Genomic DNA, 13,903 nt, shown 5'->3' on the forward strand with positions numbered 1-13,903 from the left:
TTTGAAAAGCCTATTTTCTGACACCTCAACGTTTTGTCCACTAGATGGTGCTATTCTATTTTTGATTCATCGATTTGCATCAGTCCAACGTAAATCGGCTGAGGCAGACATTTTTTATAGTTTAGAAACGATGCCATGTTTTCCTGATTAAAAAACACTTACTCACGCCTCTTAAATATGAAGGCCAAATTAATGGCCTTCCAAATTAATGTCAAATTAATGTTCAGCCCTCAGATGAATCGACGCTGTGACAAATAGCAAAAATATAAGACAAAGTTGAAGGAGTATTGCGTGCATAAGTCATACAAGGACACCGTGGAGCTAATTTAACACATTGGCCGTATACTTCAGACTTAATACACGAGTCAATACACGAGGGAGCATGGGATGGTCAGAGCCCCACGCAATCCAGCGTCACATGGAAACTCCTCCCCCGCCGCCTCCATCACTCGGTGCGCGCGTCTCAACGCTGAGGAAGAGAATGAAAGTGCTCGCCCTCTGCCTCCCTAGCGTGCGATAGACTGACAGCAGGGAAGTGCAGCGCATCTTTCGATATCATTTATTGGTCGATATTGTTCGTGTTAGCCAGCCTTGCCAATAGGGAAAGGCCACAGATCCAAATTCGTGCAAAGCAGCCTCACAAACAGAGGTTCGGCGGCTTGTTGGCGTTATTTTATCACCAGCAAATCGTTGGAGAGCGCAGGGCCCGAGTTTGGCGGAAGAGACACTGACATCGTTATGAAAATGAACGAGTCTGCGAGCGGCTCTCCGCTAGAAGAGTACGATTTTGAAAGGCGTTTCGATGAAAGAGAAGCATTGGAATGGATGCAGGAAAACTGGTGAGTCGGATCTGTGATGGAACTATTTTATTGCCGTAGCCGGCAAATAGATAGCCCTGGGCAGACTGGTCCTGTCAGAGCTGTGCGCCATGCGTGAGCGTTTATCGGCGCGACAAGGCTATTACACCCGCCCCCACCTCGTTTATTAATGTTAGTGTAACGTGTTCATAATCATTTAAGTTGTAACATTGTTATTTCTTGCTTCTACTCGTGCCCTTGAGGATGCATGGTACGACTAAATTAACTTCATCCTCACAGCTCATCATTAACTAACGAAAATAGCCTACGAATCCACACTGCTACTTATCACCTTTGCAGGCCATATCATTGATCACTTTAGTGTTCGCCTTTAAAGTGTTGACCCTAGGCTGTATTTGTAATTGTAGCTGTAGGCTTATTGTTTCCCCAACTAGTATATGGCAGTATATGGTGTGTGTGTGTGTGTGTGTGTGTGTGTGTGTGTGTGTGTGTGTGTGTGTGTGTGTGTGTGTGTGTGTGTGTGTGTGTGTGTGTGTGTGTGTGTGTGTGTGTGTCTGTGTCTGTGTGTGTGTGTGTGTGTGTGTCTGTGTCTGTGTGAGAGAGAAAGAAATAGAGACGTGTTTATGTGTAAACCTGACTCTCTAACCCACAAGACTGACCAGCAAAACTGCAGACACTGCTTGCCGGTATTTGACACAATCGCATCCTTGGCATTGATGAATAGATCTGCTTCAGCACTGCTTCTCCTGATTAGCCAAATGTATATATAATGCTCTTTGCAAAGGCACACACAATCTTGCAAGTGAGTAATTTTTCAAGCCAATGGTTAAACATTTTTAACAACAGCATGAGAAATCATCATAAGCAATCAGAGATGATAAATAACATGTTTGTACCTCTACGGAGTAGTAACCTTTCACAGCTTTATCACCTGCCACTGTTTATCTTCTTTCCCCAGTATTATTTGGCTAAGAAAAGCCCACACAATGCTATCACTTCCTGTCTGTGTACATTACAGGCCTATGGCAACCAACGAAAAGGGCCATACAACTAATGAAACAACCAAGCAACAGCACACCACGGTTTACATAATAGGAGGAGCCCCTCTCAAATCATCCCTTCAGGAATTCATAATTGATAATGTACAGAAACTGGATAGATGTACAGCCTGCTCTTTTGCTAGCACTGTCTGGGGCCATTTGTCCATTGCTCCCTTTCCCTCTCCCTCCCTCGCACTCTCCCTCTCGCTCTCTATGTCTTTGTTTTATTTATTTGTGAACGATGGGGCAAGGGAGAGACAGCGCTATTTAGCACGACCCAGTTAGCATGATGTTTGATTGAATTGGCCTTTAATGTGGTTTGTGGACCATATTAATGGCCCCTGACCTGATCCTTAATACAGAGACGTTGCAGGGTATCAGATTAAACAAGTAATGGCAGGCGCCACAAGGTTCAGGCCCTACAACAGCATGTCCTGTGGAGCCTGAACTGGGTCAAGCTGCAAGATGTACATCTATTGAGATTAATACGAATTCTGCACATCTGGATTAGTCCAATAGTGGACCAAACTTCCCCACATAATATGTAGGAGCACATGAACAGGGATACAGTACACACACACACACACACACACACACACACACACACACACACACACACACACACACACACACACACACACACACACACACACACACACACACTGACATAGCCCCTGCAGACAGTAAACAAACAAACACACAATCATTAATTATTACAAAAAAAAATCCCTGGCAAAAAAGCCATGGCGTTGAACTTTATGTTCCGTGAACCCTCCTGGCTAGCCTGGGAGTATGCCTCCCAATCATTACATCATCGTGTCTAGGGTGAGGCTGTCTCCTAATGGCCTAACTTGACCAGCTCAGCTTTCTGAGTGGCTAAGCAGCAGTAGGCCAGACTTGGTGATCCTCCATGACAAATACTAAAAAAATGGGTTATGGGGATCTTGCAACACAGTAAAGTTCAGTACATGCTGGGTTGGACTTGATGCGTCATGATGAAGCAATCACAATTCCCCTATGCTATAAATATAAAATAATTATTGAGTAGTTTGAATACAGAGTATAACTTGTATTAGTGTAGCTGTTATTGTTCTAACTATATTATTAATTATTATATATTTTTAGAAAAATATATACATACAGTCTATGTACCATACCGCCAGAAAGAGTTTAAATTGTACAAAGGTGTCTCAATGCAATGCTCGGAGGCGCATGCATGCTCTTGTTTGTCGTGTTTGATCATATAGGTAGGGGCCTCGTCTGCACTCTCCAGTTGTGCAACTGCCCTAGGCCCCGATCACACAGAACAGGTTGGAAAAGCTATTCTGTAGTTATGAATGGGATCCATGCATTTTTACTTTCGTATTGCTGAGCGCCATGTGTTTGTTGAGGGGCGCCCTTGACTCCCCAAGCTGCACACATCTTCAACCCCAGATCCATCCACCCAATGTGATCTGATGTAGGTTTAGGTGTAGATGTTCCATTGCTGTTGCTGGTCCCTTATCTGCGTCTTTCGGCTTCAAGCAAAAGGCAGTGCAGGGATGGTCACGTTTTACAGCCTGCAAAGTTATCCCTGTGAAAGTCAGCGTATCTAACAGTGTCTATATCTATAGAAACCAACGGCATTACGTGGATTCACTATCTGATTTATTACGTCTTATTAACGGCTATTTATTAAGAATGTGTAATACCCAGTGGACCTGAGCACCTGAAGTCTATACAAATCTCCCTAGTGTTTCTGTACATTCCCCCTAGCTACACCCGCTTGGTGCATTGCCATAACGTGATACATAGGTCCCATATGACCTCCTGACCTTCAGCCGCAAGGAACGTTTCCTGGGTATATCCCTACATTCCTCACACCTCACACTGAATAGGCAACACCTACTCTTTTTACTATACCTGAGACGGCAGACCGGGGGGCTGTTTGACTACTATTCTATTATTTTCTATTCCATGTACTGGTCGCATGGCACAATGCTCTCTCCTTTGCTCATGACAATTGTGTGGTTGTGTTTTGTCGTCTCCAGGAGCAAGTCATTCATGTTCTGCGGCCTGTATGCTGCACTCATATTCGGAGGCCAGCACTTCATGAGAGAGCGGCCCAAACTCAACCTCCGCAAGCCCCTGGTGCTCTGGTCGCTGAGCCTGGCCATCTTCAGGTGAGCCGGGGACACAGAGAAGGAACAGCTGCTGCTACGTTTCCAAATACCCCAAATACAAAAAAAATTACATTGCATGCAAAAACGGATATGGAATGTGACCATGTGTTCTTCAGGTTTGTGCTGTAGCTCTCTCGTAGAACATGATTGTTGTGGCTTTTGTTGTAGGCTTGAATGCAACTTGACCGCTAGATATGTGGGATCAGACACCTGAGCTGTCGCATGCAAAGCATTCTGAAAAAGGCAACCTTTGTTTAATATAAAGAGAGAGGAGAGTTCTTTATTGCCGTTGTACCTTCAAACATGACAACAACAAAAAACGACTTGGGATGACAAACTTAACAACTGAAGGGCCAAAATAAGACGAGGCAATTGAACGATTGTCAACAGTCATAAGGGCTCGTAACTAGTATACTTGTGAGAATGTCTTTGCACAGTCAAAGCCAGAAATCAGTCTGCATTCTGATCATGATTCTATTCTGTGTTATGTGTTATGTACACAGACACGGCGAGATGCTGTGTTCTCCAACATAATAAGCGTCTGTAGTCTTCAGGGTGGGGTTGGAGGGTTGCCACTACAGTTGAAGTCCATTGTTGTGTTTGTGTTTTATGTATACTATTTACTGTCTTAACTGTTGTTATACAATGCAACACAATGTATCCCCTTAAAACAATAGGTGTGTTTGTGTGTGTGTGTGTGTGTGTGTGTGTGTGTGTGTGTGTGTGTGTGTGTGTGTGTGTGTGTGTGTGTGTGTGTGTGTGTGTGTGTGTGTGTGTGTGTGTGTGTGCCTGCCTGTGCGTGTGTGTGTGTGTGTGTGTCTACCGATTGCTCAAACCAAGGATGCAAGCGTTAACGCTTTCTAGATGCTTCCATATTGGGAGGTTACAAGACAATTACAGCAAGCATGCTTTAAAATGGCCGAGATAAAACCTCTTTGCCTGGTGGCCTTATGTAAGATGTTGCAATATATGTCAATTAATACTGCAGATTTAACGAGTAGTTTTGTTGAGTGGCTTAACACACAAGATCCTCTTCTCGACACAGGATGGGGTTAAGCGCAATTAGTGCAGTGAAATCAAACGGCCAACCTTTATATGGTGGCCATTAGCTGCTACAAGCTAGATTAAAGTCATAACGTAACTACTGATCCAATCTATCTGTATCACATTATGATGCAGCATAGATTTCAGTCATAATGTAATTACTGATACAATCTATTTGTATCAGTTTACGATGCCACATAGATTAAAGTCATACCGTAGTTAATTATATAATCCATCTGTTTCACTTAATGATGCCATATTTACAATATACATATCTATATAGTGTATATATTATAATTCCTATAATATACTAATGCAGTAAGTAGTACTCTGCTTATGTGAACAATCGAGATAACACAAATCAGAGAAAGCTATTGCTGCTACCTCTGATACTTCTTATAGTCACTACGACAGGGCTTATGCCTGAGAACCCAATTCCACATCAATACAGCTGCATATACACACTGGTGCCTGGTGCAGAGCTGATGTTTTCACAGCCACACATTTCCTTCATAGTGTTTCCCGCCTTCAAACCCTCTGAGCCTGCGGTTTCTCTCTCTCTCCCTCTCTCTCTCCCTCTCTCTCTCTCTCTCTCTCTCTCTCTCTCTCTCTCTCTCTCTCTCTCTCTCTCTCTCTCTCTCTCTCTCACAAAGGCGTTGGAGCCGATATGCCAAAGACGGTTGAAATTCAGCCATTGTAAATTGTTGCTTGAGTTCTCCTTCTGACCTAGCAATCCATTTTGTAGCGTCTGTTGTTGCCACGGTCAGCATACACTTCTATACGATCCCTATTGTTCATAGAGAGAAGAGATGGCATTATGTAACCAAAATAAATATGACTGTGTGCTTTTGTTTTTTCCCAATATAAAGCAACTTTCAAAAATCGTACTGTTGTGCCCAATATGCTGCCCAAAGGGGGTAAGGTTACCGACATGATACTTACCTCCTGTAATGGGACTGGGTGCACATACAGTATGCATGAACATGTCGCGGAGGCTTAACGATGGAGCGTGGTGTGGCCATTGGGTTTGTACGTCGATTGAAAGAGATACGCAATGGGAGGGTGGCATGGGAAGAACAGAGAAGTACTGTGCATTGTTCTCCAAGTTCGTCTTTGAAACGCTTAGGTCTGACAATACTGGAACCTTTGTATCTCTGCACACTGGAAAATCTGTCTGTGATTGCACTGAACTCATCCTGCAGCCATCTCTGAATGCAAAACTAGCCAAACATTGCGTGTATTTGCATGTCATCTGTTTTGTATGCTGCAGACTGATTGTATATGAGTTTAGTTTAGTGGAAGTGTGTAGGAAATGCAAATGCAACTCTTACTGTTGAGGAAGGTGCAACACTTTAACAAAGTCATGCAAAAGTCGAGTTGGTCTGCAGAACACCTGCTTTTCCATCTTCAGTAAACAGTTCCTATAGCCTCTCTCTGTGATTCCTGCGATCAGCTCCAAGATTGCCTCAACATAAGCCAACTTCTATACTTTTATTTTTTCATTGTCTTTAAGCAGAACTTTGTTTGCCTGGTATTGGTTGCAAACCTTTCCCCCAGTCATCTATTAACCTACCATCCCTTATCATCCCTTATAAGGATCCCCCAGTTCCCCTCCTCATCCCTCGCTTTATCAATTCCTTTCACAACCTTGTGTACACTGAATATAAGTACATACTGGGGGCAATAAAAAAAAAAATATATGGGTCAAGGGGTATGTGAAACTTTGGTGAGGGGCTGTTTGGAAAATGAATTGCTAACATGCAATGTTTGTATGTGTGTGTGTGCGTTTGCACTTGTGCGTGTGCGTGCGTGCGTGTGTGTGTGTGTGTGTGTGTGTGTGTGTGTGTGTGTGTGTGTGTGTGTGTGTGTGTGTGTGTGTGTGTGTGTGTGTGTGTGTGTGTGTGTGTGTGTGTGTGTGTGTGTGTGTGTGTGTGTGTGTGTGCGTGCGTGCGTGCGTGCGTGCGTGCGTGTGTGTGGTGTGTGTTTTACCTTTGACTCCACTAGCATCATCGGGGCAGTGCGGACCGGTTGGTACATGATGTACGTGCTCACCACAAGTGGATTCAAGCAGTCGGTGTGTGACACCAGCTTCTACAGCGCACCCGTCTCCAAGTTCTGGGCCTACGCCTTCGTCCTGAGCAAGGCCCCTGAGCTGGGTAAGGCGTCCTCCCTTCCCTCCCCTCCGGTCGGCCCTGCTGTCCGCTAGACTGAGAGATTCACAGGAGGGTACCAGGAAGGGAAAACCCATCAGGAAGGGGAAAGGGATGCGATGGCACCACACAGTGACCAAGGTTAGACAGGGCTACGTTGATGACCTAACGGTACAGTCTCTTGGGTCCTTCTTCTGTGTGGACCATGGAAAAATTCTGAAAATACATTTTATTATTATTATTCAGATTCAGATTCAGATTCAGATTCAGATTCCTTTATTAGTCCCCGAGGAGCAATTCGGTTTACAGCCGGAAAAAACCCTGAAGTTTTACAGTTTTATTATTTAAAAAAGGGGATCAAGCAACATAATTGGCAAGAAGAAATAACGATGATCAAAGTAAAACCCAAGAAAATACGTGAAACGCTGTTTTCAGACTCAATTCATTAGTTTGAAAAGTTACTTATTGGAAGAGCCGGGGGGGGGGGGTTAGGAGAGATGAATAAGTTATTCTCAGACCCATGGTTGCTGGACCGTGATGTCACGTGGAGCTACTGATCACACACACCGCACAGCCACCGGCACTTAACCTGAGTAAGGTAGAAGGCCCAGCCAGACGCACGGAGCGCGATAACCTTGGCTGGGCGGGTTGATTTCACACACACACACACACACACACACACACACACACACACACACACACACACACACACACACACACACACATCTCTCCAAGAGCACTCTCTAGTGCATTTACATTGCATCACATACAGGGTATTGATCAGCAGCAAAGCCCCCGTGCCTTCCCAGCCTGAGGAGTTCTGTATACAGCCTGTTGCCTTTATTAGCATTGGGGTGGGGGTGTATGCTGCTGGATTGGTGGTGGGCGAGGGAGGAGGCGTTATTTAATACAGTGTTTAAAATTTAATTAGCGCAGCATTGATACCCATGTTCTTCAAGAGAAGGACTCCGGATCAATTTACCATAATCCCTGCAAGATGGGTCCGTTGTGTGTGTGTGTGTGTGTGTGTGTGTGTGTGTGTGTGTGTGTGTGTGTGTGTGTGTGTGTGTGTGTGTGTGTGTGTGTGTGTGTGTGTGTGTCTGTGTGTGTGTGTCTGTGTGTTTGTGTGTCTGTGTGTCTGTGTGTCTGTGTGTGTGTGCAAGTATATGTGTGTGGATCTGTGTGCACCCTTAAGGTGCAGTCACCTGAGACGCGGTTGGATCCGGTGCAATGGTCTCACCTACTAAATCAGATAGGGCTTAAAACATTCTGGCTTTTTGGACTGTACTGCAAATCAATATATTTGTTACGTCATGTGGCTCCAGGTCAAAGTTGATATTATTTCAGCTTTGACCCGCTGCTCCGCATGATGTCACGCGCATGGCCCCTCCCCTCTGTTCAACTTCCGCACAGCTTTCCCCATTGGCTAACACGCCTTGAAGGTCCCGCCTCTTTCGCCATGTGACAGAGCGTTCGGGTCTCACCCCTCACCCCATCGTCCCGCTCCTCCTCTCTCTCCACGTGACAAGGTGGTCCTGTCTCACCCCCTCTCCCCTCCTCCTCCTCTCTCTCCAGCTGACAGGGCGTTCACCCCTCACCCCCTCACCCCTGCTCCTCCTCCAACCCCCCCCCCCCCCCCCCCAGACATCACGCGTTCACGTCCCTAACCTCCCCTCTCCTCCTCTCCCCCACCCAGGGGGAAACACGTTCACGTCTCCCCCCTCCTCCCCCCTCCTCTCTCCCCCTGCCATCACAGTGTTCAGGTCTCACCCCTCCTCCCCCCTCCTCTCTCCCCCTGCCATCACAGTGTTCACGTCTCCCCCCTCCTCCCCCCTCTTCTCTCCCCCTGCCATCACAGTGTTCAGGTCTCACCCCTCCTCCCCCCTCCTCTCTCCCCCTGCCATCACAGTGTTCACGTCTCCCCCCTCCTCCCCCCTCCTCTCTCCCCCTGCCATCACAGTGTTCACGTCTCCCCCCTCCTCCCCCCTCCCCTCTCCCCCTGGTATCACAGAGTTCACGTCTCCCCCCTCCTCCCCCCTCCCCCCTCCCCCCTCCCCCCTCCTCCCTCCTCCCCCCTCCCCCTGGTATCACAGAGTTCACGTCTCACCCCTCCTCTCCCCTCCCCCCCCCCCCGCCCAGGTGACACGGTCTTCATCGTGCTCCGCAAGCAGCGCCTCATCTTCCTCCACTGGTACCACCACATCACGGTGCTGCTCTACTCCTGGTACTCCTACAAGGACCAGGTGGCCGGCGGCGGCTGGTTCATGACCATGAACTACGGCGTGCACTCGCTCATGTACACCTACTACGCCGCCCGGGCGGCCGGCCTGCGCGTGCCGCGACCCCTGGCCATCCTCATCACCACCACGCAGATCCTGCAGATGGCCATGGGCCTGGCCGTGCTGGGGCTGGTGTACCGCTGGATGCACGAGGTGCGCTGCCCCACCCAGGTGGACAACGTGGCCTGGGGCTCGCTCATGTACCTCAGCTACCTGGTGCTCTTCGCCTCCTTCTTCTACAACAGCTACCTCAGGGGCAGCGCCGCCGCCGCCGCCGCCGCCGCCGCCACCGCGGGCGAGAAGAAGGGGATCAAGGCCGAGTAAGGAGCAAGGGGGGCAAGCCGGGGTTGCCCCGTGTGGGGAGCGTCGGGTTGGGGGTTGGGCCGGCGGGGAGGGGAGACTGTATTTTACATGGTCAGTCGTTTAAAAGTGTGCCATAAACGGGTGGGGGGAGGGGGGGGGGGAATCGTGACCTACAGTGTTGTGCCATGAGTGTGTGTGAGTCACAACTACTTTGCTGGTTGCGGGGTCCACGTCTTAATTGTGTATGTTGTTTTCACTTTCTTTTCTTTTCGTTTTTTTTAATACTTGACCAATTGAAAGCCCCTGTAGGGTACGCTTGAGCTTTTAGGAGGATTTCAACCCGTGTTGCGGAAGTCGGTCGTTATTATGATAGCAACCTGTGGACCAGGGAACTGTTTCAAGGTGGGCACACTGTAACAGGTCCCCCCCCCCCCGAAGCGACAAAAGTACCGAAACGATAAGGGAAGCTAATATACGAGAACATGTTTGTGTGAGACTAACATGGTACTGACACATAACGGTAATTGTTTCTCCGAACACTAGAGTGTTGGAGCCTTGCGGGCAAAGCGGTTTCATAGGCCCTTAACTATAACCTCCGTCCGATCCTTTTAGTGTTTTTGACTATAAAAGACATTCCATCACAGTAGCTGGTGTGTACGAGAAATCTCTGAGTTATTGAAAAACTTGCTGAGAATGTCATTCCAATCGGACACTTCTGTGAAACACTGTAATGACAAGGTGATCCGAAAGAGTCGAATGAGGGAACCTTGTTTCTTTAGTGTTGTCATTTCAGACATTGCAACGCTTGATAGATGCTTAAAATATCATCCACCAAATGAGTGACACTATTTAGTGGTACTTTTTTTTAAAGAAAATTTAATTGGAAAAAGGGATTTGAAACTTGCTGATAGACATTGATTAGGGTTTCGGTAAATGGCATTATGACAAGATAGTGAACATGACAACAATAGTTTGCATTCTGCATGCTATTAGGCTTAAAGCCCATGCTGTTAAGCTAGTAAGCAACTGATCTGAATGCTCTGATCCTTAAATGATGGCATTCACAGAGAGGGGCCCCATCTTAAAATGGCACTTGAGTCCTCCTGGGCTGAAATGCTCTGAAATACAGAGCAAGGAGAAGCACAGGTTTTGGTGCTTCTCTTTAGACACATGTGTCAAACATGTGAGATACGTAGAAATGTTCAATCAGCAATGCACTTATGTTCTGTATCAATACTATATATATGTAAAGTTAATTGAATGGATTCAGATTGGCACTAGGTGTAATGAAACTCTTCAGTCTACTCAGAGCCGGCCTGGCAATGACCGAGTGGCGTTGACGTCGTCCCTTACCATGACACGTGGTCAGGGGAAGCACCATAAATACTGAACTCCCACTCACCTTTGTACTTTTTCATCTGTTGTGAATTGTGAAATGTTTACCTTTCTCTGGACCGTGAGGACAGACACCTGCGTAGTCCTTCATTTACAACCTCCCACCTCGCCCCCGCCTCCCCGAACACGTGTCCACGTCCTCGTTCCCCTGAACGCCGCGACTCATGTGAACTTTGGAAATCATGTAGGTGTCATCGACATGTGTCGGCCTGTTGAATGGGGAGACCAAGACGACCTGGCCGTTATGTACAGCCCGCATAGCCCGCGCCTGTACATTTCTACACCTTTGGCCTTCTTTGTCATATGCATGATCCTTCTTGGGCGCTTTAAAGGGACTAAGAGGAGTTTATGTTTTTGCTAAGTACATTTAGATTACATTTCCCTGAATACATATTGCGTTTTACGTGATATGTGTTGACATGGCAAATAGTGAAAACCACGGTTTAACCACATCGTAGGCTAGTAGCTGCCGGTCTTTAATCCTGTTTTAGTTTGTTTATTTTGCTTCATGCTGTGAGTAACTACGTTTTCAGGGGGAAAAAGCCATTTGTCCTTGTTTTGAAATTATTCTGGAAATGTTTAATCTGACTTATAATTGCATAGCAAATTAACAACTCCTCTAAGGGCCTTTAAAAACACCTAACCCAAAATAAGCACTCAATGGTGTTTGTACATGTTTGTAATAAAACATGGCCAATAAAAACGGTGACATGGAAACATTAACTGAAAGGATGTTTTATTGATATCTGTAGTTTCTGTACTCGACCGGTTACTAAACAGAGAAGGGACAAGTGGGCGTGTAACGGGAAAGAGCAACTGGAATGAACAAAATTAACTCAATTGTAAATAATATCTATTTATTTTCTTAAAGTGTGCTTCTCCATCAGTTTCAAGGTCCACGGTAAACGCAAGGTAAAAAAAAAAGGTGTTTGCTTATCCTCCACCATATTTTGTCTTTTCTTTTCACAAATCCTCCCATCCTCCAATCGATATCCAGCCAAGCATTTCCACTGATGAACTGCTTTCTACACCGTTTTGCCTCTGAAAGTAGATACAAGCGACCAAGTTGAAACGCGTGTCAGAATAGAGTCCGCCGTAGCCTGTAGCCTTCTACAATCCTCTCACCCAAATGTGGCGGCCCGTGTGTGTAGTACGTTTTACGGATCGTCTTTCCCACACACTAGGAATAGGCCTCTGCACTATCGGCTGATCTTGTGCTGCTGGCACAACTCTTAGGGCTTGTGTAATTACCTGCAGAGAATTTAGAAGCAAAAACTTGACTTATCAAGTGTACCAGGTTGCAGGAAGCTCTAAGCATGTGGCACACGTCAGCCCACATTCCTCCCCATACAGTGAAGAAAAAATCAAATCAGTTTTGTTAATTTCACTTTGATTCAGTTTAACCTCAAAGTGTTGAAACATGGAGACAGAGTACAAATACACGCATAGATTCAACAATGAATGGCATTTTAAGTAAGTAAAACCGGTGGTGTCAGATTACACTGACGATTACCACCACAAGGGGACGCTAAGCGGTATGCTTTTCCCCCGTGTTGAACTTGTTCTAAGCAGGGGTCCAGAGGAGCTGGAGATGGGGCGTTGGTAGTTACTCCAGGATCCGGGAGTTTATGTGGACTGACAGCTTCTCTTCTCAGCTTCTCTCACTGTCTCTTTTTTATATCGAGAGGGAAAACTCAACAGGGGTTCACAGTACTACTTTGCCCTTACTTACATATATTTTTGTGACTGTGTGCTATATTTTTGCTTCAGTATCAGTGACATTAGCTAGTTTAGTTTTAAATGCTATTAACTTGTCAATTGCAATGCAATGTCTCTTATGCCTTCATAGACAATGGGTCATTTTAAACTGTTGTACATGCAGCACTTGCTTGAACATCTGTGAATATTCAAATGGTATTATAAGTACGATTTGATTAAAATTGCCAAACTTATAGGTGTTGCTGTTTATCAGCGGTAGGCTTACTAACTTTAACTATAAGTTTAACTTCACCCATAGGTTCTCATTCAATATTGAAATGTCCAATATGGAACACAAACCTTTGAGTGAGGTTAAACTCTTGGTTCAACACAAATGTTCATTTCTTTCACACAACCACAAAATAAGGGAAAATCGGTTTCAAGGGCTTTGATGTTTAAATGTCATAACTGAATGTTGTGATTTGCAAAAAAAATAAAATACAAGACTAATGTTTTTGTGTCTTGGTTCTTCAATTAAGTGTTCTTTGTTTCAGTGTCGTTGATCGACAGCCAATGGAGATAGTAATCAGTGTGAATCTGTTGTGAACCAGGTATCAACTGGGTTCAAACCCTGCTTTAGGCTGCTGAGGTCTTTGACCTGGCTTGGGAGTATTAACCTAGGGTTTAGGATGGTGTGTTGCGGACCTTGTGTACACCAGTAACCCCGATCATGACACCTGACAATAAAAAGACTGATGACCTCAGTTGTAAGGCTTTTAGAGAGTGATGGATGCCTTGGGGATGCGTTTAATCCCAAAGTTTGGTCTGTCATTTAAACTTCATGAAGTAGCCTATTACAAATCTATGAACAATGAAAAAAACATAAGGTTTATTTAATGTATAGTTCTTAAAGTTCTTTAAATTGGCTAGGACATAGAGGCAGGCAACAGAGCAGAAGAGCACCACCAAGGCCTAATGTAATAATACAATTAAAGCAACGAGGTCATGTGTCGC

The 13,903-nt window shown here is 45.7% G+C and overlaps 1 protein-coding gene across 1 annotated transcript; it reads left to right on the top strand.

The window, feature by feature from the left end:
* The first annotated feature begins 441 nt into the window (after window positions 1-441).
* LOC115531719 (elongation of very long chain fatty acids protein 6) lies at window positions 442-13,403 on the top strand. The gene is made up of 4 exons (XM_030341119.1): window positions 442-839; window positions 3,889-4,020; window positions 7,069-7,220; window positions 9,354-13,403. The coding sequence occupies exons 1-4, from the start codon at window positions 739-741 to the stop codon at window positions 9,815-9,817; spliced, it is 849 nt and encodes a 282-aa protein (XP_030196979.1). The 5' UTR covers window positions 442-738; the 3' UTR covers window positions 9,818-13,403.
* The last annotated feature ends 500 nt before the right edge of the window (window positions 13,404-13,903 follow it).

This window comes from Gadus morhua, chromosome 18, assembly GCF_902167405.1.
Source record: "Gadus morhua chromosome 18, gadMor3.0, whole genome shotgun sequence".
Taxonomy (NCBI): domain Eukaryota; kingdom Metazoa; phylum Chordata; class Actinopteri; order Gadiformes; family Gadidae; genus Gadus; species Gadus morhua.

Excerpts from the sequence above, each read along its gene's own strand:
- LOC115531719 (XM_030341119.1), top strand. The coding sequence starts at position 739 with ATGAAAATGAACGAGTCTGCGAGCGGCTCTCCGCTAGAAGAGTACGAT. Across the intron at positions 840-3,888 it reads GAATGGATGCAGGAAAACTG|GAGCAAGTCATTCATGTTCT; the intron begins GTGAGTCGGATC and ends TGTCGTCTCCAG. Across the intron at positions 7,221-9,353 it reads GAGCAAGGCCCCTGAGCTGG|GTGACACGGTCTTCATCGTG; the intron begins GTAAGGCGTCCT and ends CCCCCCGCCCAG.